At 36.4% G+C, this 22,210-nt stretch overlaps 2 protein-coding genes and 1 long non-coding RNA gene across 6 annotated transcripts; 1 reads left to right on the forward strand and 2 right to left on the reverse strand.

Moving 5' to 3' along the window:
* Positions 1 to 7,350: 7,350 nt before the first annotated feature.
* LOC104760895 (FCS-Like Zinc finger 15-like) lies at positions 7,351 to 8,254 on the reverse strand. Its single transcript, XM_010483892.3, has 2 exons — positions 7,922 to 8,254; positions 7,351 to 7,808 (listed from the first exon to the last, which is right to left on the reverse strand). The coding sequence occupies exons 1-2, from the start codon at positions 8,161 to 8,163 to the stop codon at positions 7,610 to 7,612; spliced, it is 441 nt and encodes a 146-aa protein (XP_010482194.1). The 5' UTR covers positions 8,164 to 8,254; the 3' UTR covers positions 7,351 to 7,609.
* Positions 8,255 to 15,387: 7,133 nt separating this feature from the next.
* On the reverse strand, positions 15,388 to 17,311 carry LOC104760896 (uncharacterized). 4 transcript variants are annotated; one of them, XR_763047.3, is made up of 4 exons: positions 16,814 to 17,311; positions 16,098 to 16,576; positions 15,846 to 15,943; positions 15,388 to 15,727 (listed from the first exon to the last, which is right to left on the reverse strand). It is a non-coding gene; the product is annotated as an uncharacterized LOC104760896 (long non-coding RNA). The 4 variants fall into 4 exon arrangements; XR_763046.3 differs by having other exon boundaries at positions 16,098 to 16,233; positions 16,814 to 17,265; XR_015588148.1 differs by having other exon boundaries at positions 15,846 to 15,939; positions 16,098 to 16,233; positions 16,814 to 17,238.
* Positions 17,312 to 18,580: 1,269 nt separating this feature from the next.
* Positions 18,581 to 20,349, forward strand: LOC104774150 (protein DETOXIFICATION 55). The gene is made up of 2 exons (XM_087498109.1): positions 18,581 to 18,661; positions 18,777 to 20,349. The coding sequence occupies exons 1-2, from the start codon at positions 18,596 to 18,598 to the stop codon at positions 20,229 to 20,231; spliced, it is 1,521 nt and encodes a 506-aa protein (XP_087354235.1). The 5' UTR covers positions 18,581 to 18,595; the 3' UTR covers positions 20,232 to 20,349.
* Positions 20,350 to 22,210: the final 1,861 nt, after the last annotated feature.

Consider the following 22,210-nt stretch of genomic DNA (forward strand, 5'->3'; position numbering starts at 1 on the left):
TATGTTCCTTTCCATCTGATAAAATCAAATAATCAACATTTAGAATCGTACGTTCTGACACGAGAAACATAATACTTTTTCATCACTATGGAAATAAAAACATACAAGAAGAAGAAGATATCTTTGTTGACTGAATATATAACATGTTAATGTTGTGTACGTCGTAGTACTGTATTTTTTTTGGACATGCTATATATACGACATACGAGATAATGCTTTTCTTCCTTTATGAATAAAACAAAGTAAGTAAGTGATCTTCAAAAATTGTTCTATATAGTCAATTATTACTACAATATGTTTTTTTTTTACTATTGTAAAGAACGAATAGAACAGAATAATTTCGTTGAAATCCTAAAAAAAAATTCTTATACGTCTATTATTATTATATATAGAATAGAAACTTATGTCGGTGAAAAGCTTAAAGATTCTCCACACATATTGAAGCTTAATTCGCATGAAACCAAGAGAATATCTTTATTTATTTTATAGTGTAATAATCAAATAAAAAGAAACATATAGTATTTATTACGTGTCCATTTTCGTTTGTCGCGTTGTGGATTAGATCAACATAGTCTATCACTAATCAAGATTACCTTAATCCATTTCGTTTCTCATCCTCTTTACAATTTCTAATTCTTTAAAATAAAGTTTTTCACAGTGACCCTGTTGAGATCTCTGTAATCAATACACAAGCGGAAACTCCCATCCATATTCTTAACGAATAACACCGGCGCTCCCCACGGTGATACACTAGGACGGATGAATCCCTTGCTCAACAAATCCTCTAACTGCTTCTTCAGCTCTGCCATCTCTGCTGGAGCCATCCTGTAAGGAGCCTTGGATAACGGTGTCGTCCCTGGTTCCAGTTCAATCGTAAGAGGATCAGACCGAGAAGGTGGTAATCCCTGCAACGACTGGAACACGTCCTCAAACTCCTCTACAACCTGAATACCGCTAACCGTAGACTTCCCCACTGACTTTGGCATAGATATAGTAACCAAATAAGCCTCACGGTCCTTCTCAATCATCTTCCCAACCTGAATGGCCGAGATCACGAGACTCCCCGAAGTCGGTCTAATCCCCTGAAAAACCAACTTCCCTCCTGAACGCTCAAACTCCACTCTACCTCGATGACAATCCAGATGAACCATATGCCGATGCAACCAGTCCATCCCCAAGATAACGTCATACAACTCCACTGGGCTGATAAGCAAATCCACAGGCCAAGACTCTCCCGCGATCTGAATATCAATACGCCTCGCTCGACCAATAACTCTCAGAAACTTGCCTCCCGCAACTCTGACAACTTCTGTACGCTCTCTGAGATCTCCCACGATACCCGCACTCTCTGCACACTCCGGGGTAATGAAGCTATGAGTAGCTCTAAAATCAAACATAACGTGGGACTTAAACCCGCCCACCAACAAGGTCCCAACACAAACCTCATGTGTTGAGAACCTAACACTTTATCACATGACAACATAAAATCTGAACTTACTAGGAATTCACAAAGACAAAGTATCAGAGATTATACATGTGATCGCCCCAGCACTGGTCCCACCAGTCTCTACCGTCGTGTAAACCCGTGGTGCCTGCTCAATTCGTGCCACCATTCTCTACAATAGGACTTGATGTGCCCTAGCTCCCTGCAGTAGTAGCATACACGATCTGCTGTCGACGGGGCACTCCTCATGGGATAGCTAGCAAACTTGTGATCCTTGCTCCCACACTTGAAGCAACCCGCACCACTCGACATCTGCCTAGTCTCCCACCTCCTCTTGGTTCCCTACGCAGGCTTACCGCCCTAGCTAGAACTTCCCTGATGCTGAGCCCTGCTAGGCTGGACTGCTGGGCTATCCGCCACTGACTGTGCCCGGATATCCTCCTCAATCCGTGCTGCAGTCTCAACCAGCTCTGCACGCGAAGCATAACTCCGCCCCTAGAAAGAACCCTCAAGTCATCACGTAGGGCCCTCAAAAACCTCCTGATCTGAGCCTCCTCAGACTCCATATCCCGACCCCCATACCCCACAAGTCGACTGAACTCCAAGTCAAGCTCCCGCACTGACCGAGTCCCCTGAGCTAGTTGAAGTAACTGCACCTCCAACCTATCCAGTGCCTCCCTAGGGAAATACTTGCGGTTAAACTTCCAAGACGAAGTCAGCCCAAGACATCTCCCTCTACACTCTCCTGGCTGCCACAGAACTCCACCATAACTGAGCATCACCAGTCAAATAGTGAACCCCAATGTCCACCCAAAACCCCTCAAGACACCTCAGAGTATGGAAGTTACGTTCCACACTCCTCCTCCACGCATCCGCAGCGGTAGGATCTGTACCTCCCGAAAACCTCTCGGTACCAATACGGCCCATCTCTGTCAGCATGCTGATATAACGAGAATTGACCCCACATCCGCTGCCACTGGCTGCCACTCCTCCGCCACCACTGGTGGCACTACCTGAGCCTGAGTCGGTGCCACATGTGGCAACCGCTCCAACAACTGTGCCAGCAAACCCGCAAGGTCGATACCCGCACTCTCTGCACACTCCGGGGTAATGAATCTATGAGTAGCTCCAGAATCAAACATAACGTGGGACTTAAACCCGCCCACCAACAAGGTCCCTACACAAACCTCATGTGTTGAGAACCTAACACTTTGTCACAGGACAACATAAAATCTAAACTTACTAAGAATTCACAAAGACAAAGTATCAGAGATTATACATGTGATCTCCCCGACACTGGTCCCACCAGTCTCTACAGTTGTGTAAACCCGTGGCGCCTGCTCAATCCGTGCCACCTCCTGCCCTCTCGGCTGCACCTGCTGCAACGTCGCCACTGATACCGGCTGCAACTTGGGACAATAGGGCTTGATGTGTCCTGGCTCCCTGCAATAGTAGCATACACGATCTGCTGTCGACGGGGCACTCCTCTTGGGACAGCTAACAAACTTTCGATCCTTGCTCCCACACTTGAAGCAACCCGCACCACTCGACGTCTGCCTAGCCTCCCACCTCCTCTTGGTTCCCTGCGCAGGCTTACCGCCTTTGCTAGAACCTCCCTGATGTTGAGCCCTACTAGGCTAGACTGTTGGGCTATTCGCCACAGACTGTGCCCGAATATCCTCCTCAATCCTTGCTGCAGTCTCAACCAGCTTTACACGCGAAGCATAACTCCGCCCCCTACAAAGAACCCTTAAGTCATCACATAGGGCCCTAAAAAACCTCCTGATCTGAGCCTCCTCAGACTCCATATCCCGACCCCCATACCCGAGAAGTCGACTGAACTCCAAGTCAAGCTCCCGCACTGACCGAGTCCCCTGAGCTAGCTGAAGGAACTGCACCTCCAACCTATCCAGTGCCTCCCTAGGGAAATACTTGCGGTTGAACTCCAAGACGAAGTCAGCCCAAGACATCTCTCTCTGCACTGTCCTGGCTGCCACAGAACTCCACCACAAATGAGCATCACCAGTCAAATAGTGAACCCCAATGTCCACCCAAAACCCCTCAAGACACCTCAGAGTATGGAAGTTACGTTCCATACTCCTCCTCCACGTATCCGCAGCGGTAGGATCTGTACCTCCTGAAAACCGCTCGGTACCAATACGGCCCATCTCTGTCAGCATGCTGATATAACAAGAATGGACCCCCACATCCGCAGACACTGGCTGCCGCTCCTCCGCCACCACTGATGGCACTACCTGAGCCTGAGCCGGTGCCATAGGTGGCAACCGCTCCAACAACTGTGCCAGCAAACCCGCAAGGTCGACATCCGGGACTCCACCCACTGGGACATCCACACCCGGGGTCCTAACATCACCGGCTACTGGAGCATCAACACCGCCCCCTCCGGCCACACTCATGGAATCCCCCTGGACACCTTGCGACTCGCCAACACCCTCTGCTGTCACACTCTGGTCCGCAGTCTCACTAACCACTGGGACTCTGCCCCTACCACGACCACGTCCGCATCCACGACCACGTCCGCGTCCACGACCACGACCAGCAACAACATCCTCTTTAACCATCTGCACTACCATGAGCAGAAGGCTAAGCACACAATAAACAGAACACAAAAACAAAAACTCATCGTGGAATCACAATGTAGGCTCTAAGAAGATGTTCTAGGACTCCATGCCACACACAATTGACTAACTCACATAATCAATCAAGACATGCAATCCCAGACAACACAACAGAAACCTAGTGAACCCAAGCCTAGAACCGTAAGGGCTCTGATACCAAACTGAAACGACCTGACCCTTTTTTTTTTAATAAATAATAAATAATAATAATAATAGTAATAGTAAATAATAATAAACTACGACTAGTGGTCCCATACCCACTAGTCATCTAACCACAATCACAACCAACAGCGGAATAACCAATACCAATAAATAACCAATAAATAATAACCAATATTTCAAGATAATTCAATAATCCTTAATCAAAGAACAAAAGACATAGCAGCAACCTAGCAACGTTCTACAGACCCAACTCTAGCAACCTAGCATAAGCAGACCACAACCAATCGAGTCCCTAGAACATCCTCCTCTTCATTGCCTTGATTCCACGATCACACTTTGCCTTTACCTGCATCACAAACACACATTGCAATGCATGAGTATTTTATAAACACTCAGTAAGGCAATCCTCCCATCTACTGGGCTATACACACAAGCAATAGAGATTCTCTAACCATCAAACAACAATCAACAAACAAACCAGGATTGGCATCGACCGACACCATCAGGGACCAACATCGACCGACACAGGGTATGCATCGATCGACACCCTCAGGAAACAGCATCGACCGACACAGGGTAAGCATCGATCGACACATGCTCGACTTCACGCGGAAATCCTATTCGTATCGACCGACGCCTCCACATGGCATCGACCGATGCTCCTAGGTCAACCGCGTCGTCCTTGCACTAGCATCGACCGACGCCCATAAAGCATCGATCGATGCTCATGTCGAGCATCATCTTCCCCAAAGCTTCTCGCCGGATCTCCATTCCTGCAACCACAAGAATCGATCCCAAGCCACAAGAAGGCTTCTCAACACCTCACACGACATACTAACAGGCCTAACAACATAGAAACAAGCAGATCATAGTAATCTCCAGCTTAGATAAGCCATGGTCATGCACTTACCTTTGCCACAGAAGAAATCTGACCCAAACACAGGAAGAAAACGCTCCTAGGAAGCTCCTACAATGATCCCAGCTACAGATCTCTACAGAAATAGCTTCCAACTCCAATAAATCACCAAGAACACCAAAAACTCTCTTCTCTCTTCTCTTTCCTCTCAAAAACGGCTAAAGTCGCATAATGAGACAAAAGGAACGACTTAAGGGTTTTCTTTTCCCTAATTCTCCAAAACGCAGCGTTTTAACTTAAGTTAAAACGCAAGAAATTAAGTCAACATCGACTGATGCTCCTCCAGCATCGATCGATGCTCATCCCAAACCAGAATTCCGGTTCGCGGATGTTACACTATCTCCTTGTACCTAACATAACAATTTATATTTGTTGTTGTTGTGGACTCTACTCTATGCTACATCCTCTAACCTTTTGAGTAATTAAGTTGTGTAGTGTGCCGATGGTAAAAAGGTGGATTATTGCATTAAGAATGATGGTTAAAAAGGGAAAATGTGGTCTGACCTTCATTTATTAATGTATTATGTATTTATTAAATCCACTTCCACTAAAAATATCAGAAGCCTTATCCACTTTTATGTTTGTATAAAGCATAGTTGGGATTAACCCTAAAAACTAAACCAAGTAGGTTGGTAATCAAATTCACAATTTCCTAAGCTAAACATTTTTTTTAAATACTAAAGATATTTGGAATTAAATTATATACTCCTCTGACGTATCTATGAGTTCATCAGCTTTTTTTTTACAGGCTGTATAATTTAATTAGTCAGACATGCAATCGAGGCCATTGTTAATGAATGAGCAGGTGTTGTTATGTGAGAGAGCAGTGCCTATTGCATTAATTTAAAAAGAGTTATTGCTGTGTTCAACTAAAAACCAGATTGTCTAATCTTTCTTTTTCTTTTTTGCATTGAATTAAGGAATTGATCACAAAACTATTGAAACAACCCACACCCAATAGCCAATAATACAATGAACCCACTTTGAAAGTGAGAAAGAAAGAGACAGCCGAGTAAGGGACCTCACTGTTCTTTTACAGTCGAATCCTATGAATGTGGAGCACTAAATCAATTATATTTTCATGGGACATACATATTATTATTACATGAAGACAAAGTAAAATGCCAAAACAAAGCTTGCCCCACTCTTCATTCCATAACCTAAGAAAACTATAAGAATCTTGTGAGTCTTCTTCTTGACCAAATTGATAAAAGAACCATCGTTGTTGGTCAATACTTAAAAAGTAAACATTAATTGATGTTTCCTGCATGAACTTTTTTTTGTTAATCTGAGACTATTACATATTGCAGAAATCTAGAGTTTTTTTCGTTTCTCTGTTTTTGACTAATAGCAAAACCACTATAGTAAAAGCCATTTGATCCAATGTGTCATCTTTAAAACGATTTGTTATATATCCTTCAAATTTCAAGTTGAACATTTTGGAACATTCCAGTGATCATTGATGTATATGTTCCTTTCCATCTGATAAAATCAAATAATCAACATTTAGAATCGTACGTTCTGACACGAGAAACATAATACTTTTTCATCACTATGGAAATAAAAACATACAAGAAGAAGAAGATATCTTTGTTGACTGAATATATAACATGTTAATGTTGTGTACGTCGTAGTACTGTATTTTTTTTGGACATGCTATATATACGACATACGAGATAATGCTTTTCTTCCTTTATGAATAAAACAAAGTAAGTAAGTGATCTTCAAAAATTGTTCTATATAGTCAATTATTACTACAATATGTTTTTTTTTTACTATTGTAAAGAACGAATAGAACAGAATAATTTCGTTGAAATCCTAAAAAAAAATTCTTATACGTCTATTATTATTATATATAGAATAGAAACTTATGTCGGTGAAAAGCTTAAAGATTCTCCACACATATTGAAGCTTAATTCGCATGAAACCAAGAGAATATCTTTATTTATTTTATAGTGTAATAATCAAATAAAAAGAAACATATAGTATTTATTACGTGTCCATTTTCGTTTGTCGCGTTGTGGATTAGATCAACATAGTCTATCACTAATCAAGATTACCTTAATCCATTTCGTTTCTCATCCTCTTTACAATTTCTAATTCTTTAAAATAAAGTTTACTTTAGATGGTTGGAGATATTTTTATAATCTTCATAAACTCTACTCTTCAAGTTAGTTCGATCGTTAATGTACGCAAAAAGGTAATCCTCAAATTAAATTAAAATATTGTTTTTACTTAGTGCTCCCATAGATAAATTAGAGAGATTATGCAGAACCAAAAAAAAAAAAAAAAACTCCGAGGATAATACCCAAAACACCCTTACGGCTTTACACGTGAGATAACAAAACGACAAAAAATTAGCCAAAGGGTAAAAAGGTCAAAATCACACAAATTTTCATCAGTTCATTTTGAGAGATGTCTCTTTCTCGTCTCTCTCTACTTCGCTTCTCAGTAGGCAAAACCGCCTCTTTGGTTTCTCGGATCTCGACGGTAACGCGACGGTGCAGTACTAGCCGGATAATCAGATTTACTCTTCTTTGTCGTATTAACATCCATAAACGAAGAGTACTCCCTTCTAAAGCTTTCTTCTTCGTCCATAACCATCTGCTTCGATCTACACTCCACGCTACAGAACGCTCTGTCACCTCTAAACCAAATCCCAAAAACAAAAACAAAAAAACGTTAACAAAGGAATCAAGAAACTTATTAAAAGAAAAAAAAAAAAAAAAAAGAATCTTTGAGTACTGTAAAGTAACATACTTGTACATGTAGATATCTTTGGCAGGGAGAAGTTTTCTTCTACAGAGAAAACAATGTTGGAGAAAACCAGAATCTTGATAATGACGATGGAGATTAGTCACGGAGGAGGCAGAGGAGGTTATGGCGGTGGTGGTGACTAGAACGTTGGCTTTGTTGACGACTTTAGGACTAATTAAACAGCCGTCACTTACAGTGTTGTTGCTGTTGTTAGTCATCTCCAAAACAATACTTAGTCCCACCATTTTTGTTTCTCTTTTTGGGGCTCTTATCTCATCTCTATGGTGTTTTGAGTTTTTTTTTTTTTTTTTTTTTCTTTTTTCTAGTCAGGTGTTAATGTGGCGAAGAAGAAGATGAAGGAGAAGTTTTTTTTTTTTTTAATTGAATAAGGGGGTGGGACCTACAAGAGTGTACTAAGCGAGGACGATTGATTTGATTTCTTTTGCTTTGATATACGCCACGTGTTTCCTCCTCTTCATTACTTCTGTTAGTGTTTAGGTCCTTTTTTTTTTTTCTTTGGGGATAAATGTTTTCACAATATTTATCAGATTTTTTACTTTTTTTGTCGTTTTGTATTAGTATTGGTGAGTCTTGTTATGAAACGTGTCACCATCTTTGAATGTTTAGTTTCTAAACTATATATATATATATATATATATATATATTTCGTGATGCTAGAAAGATCATAGTAGTAGACTTCTTAGAAGATTTTTGAAAAAATATTCAACTCTTTTGGATCTAGTGATTTGGAAGAAGTGTTTGATTCAGATGGAAAGTGAACACAATTAGAAAAGCTCAGTCTTAATTCTTTTGTTTGATAAGAAATAAGAGATTACAACATAGTAATTTCTCTATTTATTTTATGTCACCATATATTTTATATATTCTAGCCAATCTTTGGGTTAATAAGATTTTTTTTGAGTTGAATTCTTTTGAAACATGTTGCATATGTAAACCGAGATATCACAATATTTTTTTTTTATGTGAAAGCATATCTGGATTAGATGGAAAAACAATACTACAATTTAGTCTAACAATGCAACTTAATTTTCTCTAAATTTATCGTCAAAAAAAAAATATGAATTTCAACCATTTCATAAGTATTCCTCAATTAAAAACAAATTTCTTTGCACATGTTTTTAAACAACATTCATACTAAAATCAATTAAATCTATACAGATTGGAAAACATTCTACCAGTTCATACGGATTTCAAAGTAACTTAAGGTAAGGAAATGATCTTCACTCTTCCTGTAAAAGTGAAAAAAGGAAGGAGCAAATCTTTTTTCAATCTATGAAGAAACTATAGCAAATATTTTGAAGGTTGTTTACAAATTATACATCACAAATTGTGTGTAGGTGTTTTCTATGGCCCATATTGTTATTTTCATAAATATATAAAGGCCCAAAGCCCCAAACCTTGCTTTACTTCATCACTGGATTTTCTTTTCGTTTCTATATATTCGATATATAGTATACTATTAATTTGTATTTATCATAGTAAATAAAAAATTTACAGGATTATTACTTCATAAAAAAGAAAATATATGTATATGAATTACTTTCGATCACTTAAATATTCTTGTGTAAAATTTTGTAATTCTCGTTAAATTAATAATAATACAATCTTTTTTTTTTAACTTTCTACCATAAATGTAATACGATCTTAATTTTATCACAATTTCAAATATATATCTATAAATTTTAAAATCAATTAATCAGTTCCATTATTACAATGTGTTAAAATAGTTCTTCTAATATTTTTTATGAAATATAATATTTTCATTATGTCCGTTAACAACTTAGCATACGAGTGTTCTCTTTCAAATAATGATGTCCTCTCAAATTATAATATTTTGCTAAGGAGGATGTAGGGTTTGTTGGTTTTAGATACAAGCAATGGTTGATTAATTATGGAAGAGCATCACTATTATTGTTGATGATTAGACTAGTAAACATCATGAGTACTCTAAACAATCACACATAAACATAATTCAAATTTCACGTGCAAATTCTTGCAAACATGATTTTAGTCAAATTTAACATTTAATGTTGAATACCATTACATACTATATATAGTGTGAACGTTCCATGTCTTTTTTTTTTATCTATGGTTCGCTATTCTTCATGTTCCAAATAGGTTACAAATAGTAGGTTTTCATTACCTTATCATGCATCTACATGTCTTTGTGTTTGTTAATAGGAAAAAAAAAGATTGTAAGGCTTTATTTTGAAAATTTCCAGAGTAATTAAAAATCTTACTTATGAATTATGATTGAACATGTGATTATTCGTCAAGATTAATTAGTTAATTTAATCGTCGACAAGACATAATAACTAAGAGCTATGGTTGCCAATTATTTGAGAAATTAGGACCCAATTGATGTCGTTTACTTTACACAAATTGCTGCTTTTCTATTTTAATCGTTTTATCCTAATTACTTCCTTTTCCTAATTTCTTCCTTCTATTTTTTATTTGTGTGTGATAACGATTTGAAATTAGATTCCCTAAGATCTACTCGATCAAATTGTATGCTAATTTCAAACGTTTCAAGCAGTATACACTAAAAATCCATTAACATATCTTCAAATCCAAAATATTTCACATGATCTAACTATATGTATATGAATCAAGTTTGTATACTAATTTTCTAGATTTGTGTAATTCATAGTTTATTTATTATATATATAATTACTTTGTAATTTATATTTCTTGATGGTGAAGCATATGTTTTTTTTTTTTTTTGGCAAACTGTGAAGCATATGTTAAAGATAAAAATACAATAATAACCACAAAACAGTCATACATGATACGGTTAAAAAATGTAGGAATCCACATTAATTTTGGGTAATGTTGTTAATTTCTAGTTGGTAATTTATACGGTAGTTAGAAAATATAGGAAAATTGCGATAAAACAACTCTATTAGTTCCAAAAGTTTTCACATAAGCAATCAAATATTTTCCGAGAGCACAAACATAAATGTAACATGAATGCCAGACAAGTACAATGGTTCAAATGAGTTGAAACTTGGAAGAGACCACAAAACTGTTTTTTTTGGTAAAAATTAGAGAAGTTGAATATGTATCGATATTTACCATGATTGTGATGTTAAAAATTTGTACTCATATAAATGTTTTTGGTAAAAAATGAAAATTCAGTCTATGAAATGCATCGTGCTGTATTCTGTTGTTCCATGCATCCAGTCTATTCATCTGCCCTTATAAAGTCGATTTGTCAATCAGTAAAAAGAAGCAATAATTTTCGCTGTGGTCTTAACACAGTTGACTTCTCTTATTATTTTCAAGCTATTAAATTAATTACTACTTTGATTTCTTATGGTGAATGGACTCAACCCAATGGGTCAAATTGTAGAAATTAGTAAGCCACAATGTGGACAATAACATACAGAACAATATATTTATGTTTCCACCATAGAGATTTCGTCAATGAATGTAGCATAATTTTATATAGCATTATGTTAGGGTCTAAAAAGTAGTATATTGATAGATGTCGGAGATGTGAATAACAAAGGAGAGGAATTAAGTGCTATATCTAGTGAGAAATGTCAAACTATACTCGGTTCCATTTATACTCCATCAAGGATATTATTATCCATCATATTTACAAATTCCAATATTAATTTAGAGTATTAATTTTGTGCAAAAGTTTGAGTCACTACTATTATTAGTTAATCACAATTTACTCGTATGCTATTTCCTTAAATTTGAAAACATTCGTTTAATTAATTTAATAGCCGACCGATCACAGTTCTAGTAATAGTATTTCGAATTTATATACTATTGTGTTTGGACATAACTGATTGTATTAATATTTTATTTGAATATGTAAAAAGAATCTGTCACAGACTATATTATTGTCACTTACACATACATGATACATGAATGTGAATTATTATGCACAAAAGTCTTTTGCTTTGATTGCAATTAAATCAAGTGGGACTATGGATGCATGCAACAAAAGCAGATACTGATAAATATATCAAACTCAAATGTCGGGGAAAATGAAATGGTCGTGATTAATCAAACTAATACTTATAGGAGGAGAAACTAATTCACATAAAATATCAACGAAACATTAGAAAATAATGATCTATTTGAAAGAAATGTTTCACTTTCACTTTTTCGGTTCATAATTCACTTTTTTGATATTATAGTTAATCGAAATTTATACTTAATCATTGGAGAAATCTAGCTAAAATGGATCATTTTTCATATCTTTGTTTCTAAAAGCTTATTCTAAGAGTTTGGTAATATTGTAAACCTTTTATATTGATTGAAATCTAATTAATAATACACTCCTTTTGAAATAAAAGTTTTGACTGTATACAATCTAAGGGCGGCGAAAATGGTTTTCAAGGGGTATGTGAGGATTTTTTTTGTTTGTTTGTTTGTTTTTTTTTTTCTTTTTTTTTGGCAAAAGAGGTATGTGAAGATAGGAGACGAGAATTCATTGTAATCTTCGACCAGAACATGGCTTTAGTGGACACACTAAATATCGAGAGGATATATATGAACTTGATAAAATTGTTGTCCCGTACACTGAGATTATGGGTTTTTTTTTATAACTTTCATGTTAATTATCAACTGAGTGCCGAATAGAAGGCTTTATTCGAGACAATGGAAAACTATGATGTTGGCCATAATCAAGAAAGCTGATTTTGTGAGGCAACTAAAAGCTTGCAATACTTACTCAAGAAGGAGAGCACTACGTGATTAAACTGAATATAATCGACAAATCTGTTTTTGATTATGCATGTGGGTTCGGTAATTAACTTTTTTTTTTGTAAGTTTCTAGACCATTATATATATTAATTATCTGGTGTTATTCAAGTTTGAAACTATATATGTTGGAAAATCTCTCTTGTTAGTTGATTTCTGTACTAAAAGTGACCAGTTGGGTTCTTTTATTGTTAGTTGATATCTGGTTACTTTTGTAACTTTAAAAGATGGTTTGTGTTACTGGCAGTAAGCTCCCATGTTTAATTGATGTCAAAAACATTTTCTATTTGATTCAATTGATTATTAAAAAAACAAAAAGATGTCGGTTCTCAACTTTTTTTGGGTTTGATTCAAATCCTCCAAATCACATACTAGTAACTTTGAAAATAAGTTGCCAAGAAAAAAAATTAAGGAAATAGAAAACAATATCTTGCTTGCCTTTGTCTTCACAATAATAATAGTGGACTCCAAAGTCCAAAATAAATCTTCATTCGTTTATAGCTAAATTATATCTATACTTTCACAAGTTGCGTAGGTAGCTCTCAGCATATCTATTTGTGATATTAAATAACATGAATCAACACATATATAGCTTATCAAATAATCAAAATGAATCAACATAAAGACTCTTGCTCACCTCGAAGGCTCGAACTCTTGGGAGACTCTGCGCAGGAGAAAAACAACCGGTATCACAACAACATTACCACTAAGAATCATGCTTTATTCAAGGTCCTAAACAAACAGGTTCGTGATGCAGTTATGGTGAAGAAAAGACGCGAGCAATTGAAATACCTTATGAGAGTTTGGCTAAAGTATTAATAGATTGTTTTCCACTCATATTTCCTTTAACATATTTTGTCTTGTTTTAATTTTTTTTTGGCAACAAGGAACAATCTTTGTATTCAAGACTATTGTAAGTTTGTAACTTTTTCAAACCTTTTCATTTGATGAAAGTTCACACATTTATCAAAAAAATATGAATCAATAGATAGCATAAGTTATTAGAAAGCAATAAGTTATTTATCAGGATTTTTTTTTTTTTTTTGAATAGTAAAACGAGTGGGGAAGAAAAAAACGATGGCTTGCTGCTATTGGAGATTACGATGTAGACAACGCTCTTACCACAAACAAAACGATGTATACAATATAGAGAGGGATATAGGTTAGGCATATGTCCATGCATGTGTAAATGTGTTACGTGTAGGTTAAAAGTAGTGCATTGATCGAGATCAACGATGGAGATTGTAGTAAGAGAAAATAGGCACGTGCGAAAAAAGCAAACGAAGAGCCAAAGAGGATATTAAGCAACGAAAGGAGAGAAGATATGTTTCCTTTATAATGGGGAACAATTACGAACTCTTTCTCTAATTGGTACTTCTCGTTCACTAGCTACTTCTCTTTGATTAGTTTCCCCCCACGATTTACACAACTTTCTTCTGCTCGTATTTACAATTTTTTATTATTATTTACACATCTTTATATAGACTTACGCATGCACTATATATAGTCGTATAACGCATGCATGATTCATGTGTGAAAATTGACGGTACGAGTAGGACAATGTATAATTTTTTTATAACTCAGGGTAAATCTTCAGACTTACGGAAAAATCCGAGACTAATGCAATGTTTGGAGAGAATCAATCCCTGACCTAGGCTAACAAAACAACTCTTCCACCAAGCTAGAACCACCTGTCCACCACCTTGTGATTACAATATATAATTCATTACACTCTAAAGAATTATATATTGTGGTCAAATAACTGAAACTTTTATATGAAAATGATATATATGCAAATCTAAATTTTTACTAATTAGTAGATGAATATTTATGCTTTGTTAGTTGCATATTGATTTTTTTTGTTATCATTGAGTCGACAATACTCGATTCATATAGTCAATCCCTATAATTAGGGGTAACGCAATTTAGTAGAGTCGAATTCCGGTGGAATCGGTCATAAAAGTGGTGTTGTAACCACTTGACCTAAAGACACTTCCCAACTACATATTGTACATAAAAACAGGAAAAATGATTTATTGTACTAACCTCTTTCACTTTTCATCACTAAATCAGTGACCAAATGGACAAAGCCTTAAATTATTTTTCCATGGATTCGATTTTCAGTGACCGGAAACTTATTCTCTTTAGCTTGAACTATGTCACGTCTCTATGTCACCAGAAAACTTTAATAGTCGTCTAGAGAATTAAATAATTTCAAAAAAATATTTTAGAAAATCAATATGCCAAAATTCGTCACTAGAACTTACTAAAAAATCCTTGCAGAAAACATCCATACTATCTTTCAATAGTTAATAATTTTAAAATTTATGTCATCAAAACTTCTCATCTTAATAAAACCACACATGGGCTATCAAATGTACAAACATATACACTAGTAAAATTTTGTTGTATAGTTACAAAAATTGTATAGAAATAACTTGTTTTCCGTAGCCAAAAATAAATTATTACAGATTTGTTACAAAAAAAATTAGTAACGATTTACCCGTCACAAACTGACCCCTTTATAGCAATTCGTCGCAACTTGCTACAGATTAGAGACAACCGAAATTGTCGTCATTTGCCACTAATTGATACAGTTATCTACGCCAGTTTGCGACAATTGCCGTCAAACATATTAGTAGCAAATGGTTACAAAACGTTACAAATTGTACACCTATTATAACAATAATCAATTGATAGATTTCTAAAGATCCAACAAAAAAATCATAAATTATAAATTTTTTTCGATTAATAAAACATACAAAGTGAACTACAAACATGAACTCTAGAAGAGAACATGTAACCATCAAACCAAGTCATAAACAAAAACACAAAATCATGTCTTAAACTTATCATTCCCACATCCTCTCGTGACCAACTACAAATGCTATGGAGTTATACTCTCCACTTTCAGATATTTGCTAGCGTTTCCAGCTAACTCAAGAACATCTGTAGTCAAGAACTCAAGGATTGAAGTAGCAAACGGCAGCGATGGCACCAACTCTACCATGTGCACTTGAGTTGCCTGTGAATACCACCCAATGGAAACTGAAATAAACTGAACTTGACCTGCATAAATTTTCAAAAATTTAGCCTCTAGTATAAGAACAATATCAATAGAAATTTGACCAATAATTAAACAAGTAAACATCAAGAACATCAAACCGCATTGAGAGAAGTTAGTTACCTTTCTTGCAGCCATCAATACTCACCATCTCCAGTTTATTGATAAACTCAGCCTCACCATAATACAGGACGACTTACAGTCCCAAAAGTAGCAACTTCCTACACCCAAAAACATTTGTAAGAACACAGTTAAACAACACAAATGGGGAAACAACAGCAAAAATATATATACATGGAAAGAGTAGAGAGTCGTAGAACTCATAGGTCGAATGAAATTTAAAGTGGTCTGTTTAGAAGAGAAAATGGACATTACAAATAAGAGACTATAAAGTTAATAACTTTGTGATTGATTCCAGCTTTTAGGACGGTGGAGCTGCTCATAAACGCACATGGGATGTTCTGTCTTCTCTTAACGCATGTGAGAGAGGCTTAGACTCTTCCTGTGGTTCCTGAGAGAGAAGTGAATATCTCTTCAACATAGCAGCTAAAAACAAACAAGCACAGCTAAACTACAATAGTTTAGCAGACCTGCAAATTTTTCTTAGTTGCCAATCTAAGAAAATTTTAACAAGGACCAAAAATGAATGTTTAAAATCAGATACACTATTTGCAACAAGGACCAATTATGAATGTTCTGTTCCAACATCCAATGAATTCAGATTATCAGCTATTAGAAACACATGATTTGATAACAATTTCAATATGAGATTGGAGATCGAGATAAAAGGGATAGGAATTGATTCTGAAACCACAAAAGGACCAGAAGCATCAAAGTTCAATGTGGTCGTCTTGCTGAAATATCAACCAAAAAACAAAATATCTCAACAACTGAAAAAATCAAACCATAACACTTAAAAAACAATTTCTTCTACAAAGATGACCGGATATATCAAATAGCATTCACTAGCCACAAGCACATTCCAGACATAAACGACATAAGAATCTCACAGGTTATATCTACTCAGGTTCTAGGTCGGTAAGAGACATAAAAAGGAGAAATATAGACAAGAGACACATAAGAGAACTCACTGAAGAGTAGGCTCGTTTTGCTATTGTTGAGAACCGAGATAGACTCAATGCTCAATGGTAGAAGAATCGAGTAGATCTCCGGATGAAGGACGACGGAGAGAAGAAGGATTGCACATTAGCTTCGTTGGAGGATAAGGATGCTCGAAGGAGAGATTCGAGAGAGGCTTCACGGTCATCGAATCGGAATCGAAAGAGAGGATGTCGATGCGGTTGTATTAATCGTCGAGGAAGCTTCCGACGGTGATTTTGTGGCCGGAGGAAGTGTTGGCGGCCCGGAGAGATGAGAAGACCATGACGTAGAGTGGCTAAGGCGAATCGTAGGTTACGGCGGGGGAAACGGTGGAAGAGAGGAGAAGAGATTGCGAAGTTTTTTTTTTCGGGTCGAAACTTTTTTTTTTCCGTCTCCAAAGTCCAAAGAATATAACAAAGGGAAATGTTACATTTTTTTTCCTAAGTGTTGGTTCTAGTTTCTAAAGTCATTTTTGCTATGAATTTGCTAGATGTTACAATATTTTATGTCAGAAAATATATAGCATTTTTGCTACAAATTATATATGTTACTATTTGTCATTATATAGCTACACTAAGTAACTAATTAGTTACAATATTTATTAATTTAAATTTTATCACTAATTTGTAACAGTTTGTAGATATTATTTGTTACTAATTTGTTTGTAGCAAAAAAATGTAACTATATGATACAAATTTACTAGTGTATACGTAATATTGTTTTCGATGGTCATGATGATCATTTTTCCACGTAAGTAATATCACTAGTTATAAGGAGTGGAGTGGGAAGAAGAAGGAAAAAAGGGGAAAAGAGAAAGGAAAGGTATACATAATTTTCAAGTCGATTTCGGGTTGATAATTACAGTGAGAGGGAGACAAGACATTGCGCTATACCCAATTCTAACTAGTTTCATTTCTAGACTGATGGACCAATCATATCACTTTCTACTAATATCTTTTAGTTTGAGCTTCATCATAAAATATCTTCATGACATTTAATTTTACTTAAGAGGAAAAAAAAATTAAGCATAGTTTTTTGTAACCACACAGTTTCAAATTAAATATAGACCCATTTCATGTTTCAAAGAATCTTACAATAGTTTTTCTTCCTTTGTATTTATACATTTTTATTGGTAAATCACTATGAAATTAGAGATTAGGTATTTCCTAACATAAGTTTAGAATCCTTATATGATTTTCCGATAATCAAAGAAAAATATTTACTCTCAGATTCTTAACCAAAACTACTTCTAGAAGACTTGATGATTAAATAAAAGATATAATCATTAATGGAACTTTGTACTAATTTGATCAGAATGTTGAGAAGAAATTTGATTTGAGTTTTGTTCTATTTTTGTTGTTTTAAAATCCACATGCCTATACTTTCGTTTGTTTATGTGACACTTTTGTACGACAAAATCAGATTTGGATTCGTACTTTTTTTTTAGGTCAATAAGTTCTGTTGTTTAATAAAATTTAGGATAGAGTCGTCTCGAATTTTTAATAAAGATCGGTTTGATTTTCGTCATACTTTTTTTCTAAAACTACACGTACCTATTTTGTATTTATTCTTGTCTATACATTAGAGAGTTCACATATAAAAGTTATACAAATAATGACATCACATCACCAGCCCAAAGAAAAAAAAGAAAAACCATGCCAAACTCAAACCCCACGTTACTAAACAAAACAAAAAAAAATCTTTATAAAACGGCATCTTCTCTTCATATATATTTTATAAATCTCTCATCTCAATCGAAACAAACACTAACAATGGTGGTCGAAGAAGATTCACGTCTCATAAATCTCCAACACAAGTACAACCCGACAATGCCCGAGGTACTAAATTATATCTAAAATTTATATCCTCGGTACACTTCTCCCTCAATTAGAGTCTTTCAAATATCTCTTCTCTTATTTTTTTTTTTTTTTTGTCATTTAAAATATTTAAAAGGTGGTGGAGGAGATGAAGAGGATTTGGGACATAAGTTTTCCGGTGGCCGCCATGAGCATATTAAACTACCTAAAGAACATGACTTCCGTCGTGTGTATGGGCCGGCTCGGTAGTCTCGAGCTCGCTGGAGGAGCCTTAGCCGTCGGTTTCACCAACATAACCGGTTACTCCGTCCTCTCCGGTTTAGCCACTGGTATGGAATCACTTTGTGGTCAAGCCATCGGTTCCAAAAACCCTTCGCTCGCTTCCTTAACCTTCAAGCGAACCATCTTACTCCTTCTTTTAGCTTCTCTTCCCATCTCACTCCTCTGGCTAAACCTCACGCCTCTAATGCTAATGCTCCGCCAACAACATGACATCACACGTGTGGCATCTCTTTATTGCTCCTTCTCTTTGCCTGATCTTCTTGCTAATAGCTTCCTTCATCCTTTACGTATTTACTTACGTTGTAAAGGCACCACTTGGCCTTTGATGTGGTGCACGTTAGTCTCCGTCCTTTTACATCTTCCCATTACCGCTTTCTTCACGTTTTACATCTCTCTCGGAGTCGCCGGAGTCGCCGTCTCTTCTTTTCTGACCAACTTCATCTCCTTGTCGCTTCTCCTTTGCTACATCTACTTGGAAAACAACAACGACAACGAAAACGACAAAACCAGTTCTAAGTCTCTTTGTCTTGATACGCCGTTGATGCTGTCAGGTTTGAGAGACCCCGGTGAAGATGAAGTGTGGACAACGCTGGTCAAATTCGCTGTCCCGAGCTGTATGGCAGTTTGTTTGGAGTGGTGGTGGTACGAGTTCATGACGGTCCTCGCTGGATATCTCCCGGAGCCGAAGGTGGCGCTTGCAACAGCCGCCATCGTGATCCAAACAACGTCATTGATGTATACAATCCCGACGGCCCTCTCTGCCGCGGTCTCGACGAGGGTAAGCAACGAGTTAGGAGCAGGACGGCCGGAGAAAGCACGAACCGCGGCGACTGTAGCGGTTGGGGCCGCCTTGGCCGTGTCAATATTTGGACTTGTGGGGACCACCGTGGGGAGAGACGCATGGGGGAGAGTTTTCACGGCGGACGGAGTAGTCCTCGAGCTGACGGCGGCGGTTCTTCCGGTGATAGGAGCTTGTGAGCTTGCCAACTGTCCTCAAACCATTAGCTGTGGGATCCTACGTGGCAGCGCGAGGCCACGTGTAGGAGCTAAGATTAATTTCTACGCCTTTTATGTAGTTGGAGCACCCGTGGCCGTTGTTTTAGCGTTTGTGTGGGGTTTAGGCTTCATGGGCCTATGTTATGGATTGCTTGGGGCACAGCTAGCTTGTGCAATCTCTATTTTGACCGTTGTCTATAACACAGATTGGAACAAAGAGTCTCTGAAGGCTCATGACCTGGTGGGTAAAAACGTCGTTTCACCTGATGTCAATCAAATTATTGTAAAGTGCGAAGAAGGGATACTATACTAACAAAAATATTTTTGGTTCTTCATACTGTATCTCCGTTTCTGTCTTCTATTATTACAAATTGCGTCCATATCTATATGTATGTTTGTGATACATTAATACAAGTGTCTTCATTAGACAATTAAGGAGAGAATGTAAAACTTTATGGAAACCAAGATTTGCATTATTGAAGCGAGTGAATTCATAAATTGGATGATGACGACTTCAACGGATGCGATGGCTATGACCATGACGTGTAAGATATATTGGGTGCATGAGTGTATATAGAGATACCGAACCACATGGAAAAACAAGAGTTTATTGGCCGGAACACATGTGCAAGCATGTGCATGTGTACCCATAACCAAAAATAGGCATCATATTAGTGTCCTTGTGGCCTTCTCGCTTCTTTTCTTCACCTTAATTATCTTTCACAACAACTAAAGCTTTAATCCCATACTTTCAGAAACCTTTAAATGGAAATATATTATTCTGCATTCTCAATCCAAATTAATGTTTACATGTTGGCAGTGGAATAAAGCAGCTAGTATTATGTTTAGTGAGGTTTAAAGAAACAAACATATCACTGTCACATTTTCAAAAACATAATATCATTGAGATACAAAACAAATGTGGCATATGATTAATCCACTAACAGAAAAGAAAGTAGTTTTAACTATTTGTTCTAATTAATAACTAAATTTGACATCAATAGTTTTTAGTTAGATGTTGAAGCGGTGATGAAACTGAGTTGCCTAATTTCAGAAAATTTGTATATGACCATATATATCTAGAAAATTTGTATGCAAAAGTATTTATGTTCCGGTTAAAATTAGTAAACGGAGAAATGGTAAATCTAATTAATAAATACATTAGCCAAGAATATACATATTTTGGGTGTTGTGAAAGTAAGCCCGAAGGAGATAGGTGGGGAGGAGATAAGGAGAGAGACACAATATGTTTTGTTTCCTTTGTTGTTAACAAATACTAAGACCTTTGAGGTTTGACGTTTTTTACCTCAGAGACTTCATATACCTTCCGTTCGTACCATCACGATTCATGACGTGTCTTGCTTAACACGTGTCCCTTCATCATTTTCACTGTTTTTTTTTTTTTTTTTGTCTACATCAACACTTTCGCTTGAGCAATTTTGTCTACAATTAAATTTATTTTTTCGTTAAACCCTTACCGATCGATCTCTGTCAATTCACACGGCCGGGTTCGCAAGAATAAAGTAAAATGCTTAACCGTAAACTTGACACCACAATTATGAGTTTGTTATTATTGGACAAACTAATATCAATGGGAAAAGCGCAAATAAAAACAACTTAACGTGTGAGCATTTGAGTGGATGGAGTTTGAAATGAAAATTTAACAACAGTCAACAAGGCGTACGTTCATATTTTTGCTATGTACGCTAACAGAACTAAGAAAGGTCAAGGCAGATGTAATGCAGTTGAGATTACTCTAACCATTCAAAAAAACGAAAACACAAGGAATCGAAAACTTAACATCCAAAAGGCAAAAGAGAAAGAGAAGAAAAAGATAGTTTGGTCTGGTCCCAATTTAAAATGGGTTTCAAGCCAGTAAACCTCGCAGACTTCATTGTGTAGTCAACTTCCTATGCAAAGATTCACACACCTTGAGTGGACATTGCACTTTAAGTTCAGTAACTTCAGGGACATCGAGCTGTGTAGCTGAGAAGTGAATTCCATCTCCTCCAAACACAGAAAATAGTGCCAAAAATGCATTATCATATGAGTGAGTGAACATCAGGAGAAGAAGTAAGTGAAATTCCCACATGTGTTAATTAGTAATGTATGACACAGATTTAAAGGTAAGCTTCATGATATTTTCTATTAGTAAAGAACGTTTGATAAGTATTCTCATCAACTATAATGGGCTTAGAGAACGTATGGCCCATCCATGTGCATAACATTAAAACTCATGCCGTTTTTTTAAGAGAACATAAACATATCAATCCCACATCGCTTAGAACTGAA

The sequence above is a fragment of the Camelina sativa genome, chromosome 18 (assembly GCF_030686135.1).
Source record: "Camelina sativa cultivar CO46 ecotype springtype chromosome 18, ASM3068613v1".
Classification (NCBI taxonomy): Eukaryota; Viridiplantae; Streptophyta; class Magnoliopsida; order Brassicales; family Brassicaceae; genus Camelina; species Camelina sativa.

Excerpts from the sequence above, each read along its gene's own strand:
- LOC104760895 (XM_010483892.3), bottom strand. The coding sequence starts at position 8,163 with ATGGTGGGACTAAGTATTGTTTTGGAGATGACTAACAACAGCAACAAC. Across the intron at positions 7,809-7,921 it reads AAAGATATCTACATGTACAA|AGGTGACAGAGCGTTCTGTA; the intron begins GTATGTTACTTT and ends GATTTGGTTTAG.
- LOC104774150 (XM_087498109.1), top strand. The coding sequence starts at position 18,596 with ATGGTGGTCGAAGAAGATTCACGTCTCATAAATCTCCAACACAAGTAC. Across the intron at positions 18,662-18,776 it reads ACAACCCGACAATGCCCGAG|GTGGTGGAGGAGATGAAGAG; the intron begins GTACTAAATTAT and ends AATATTTAAAAG.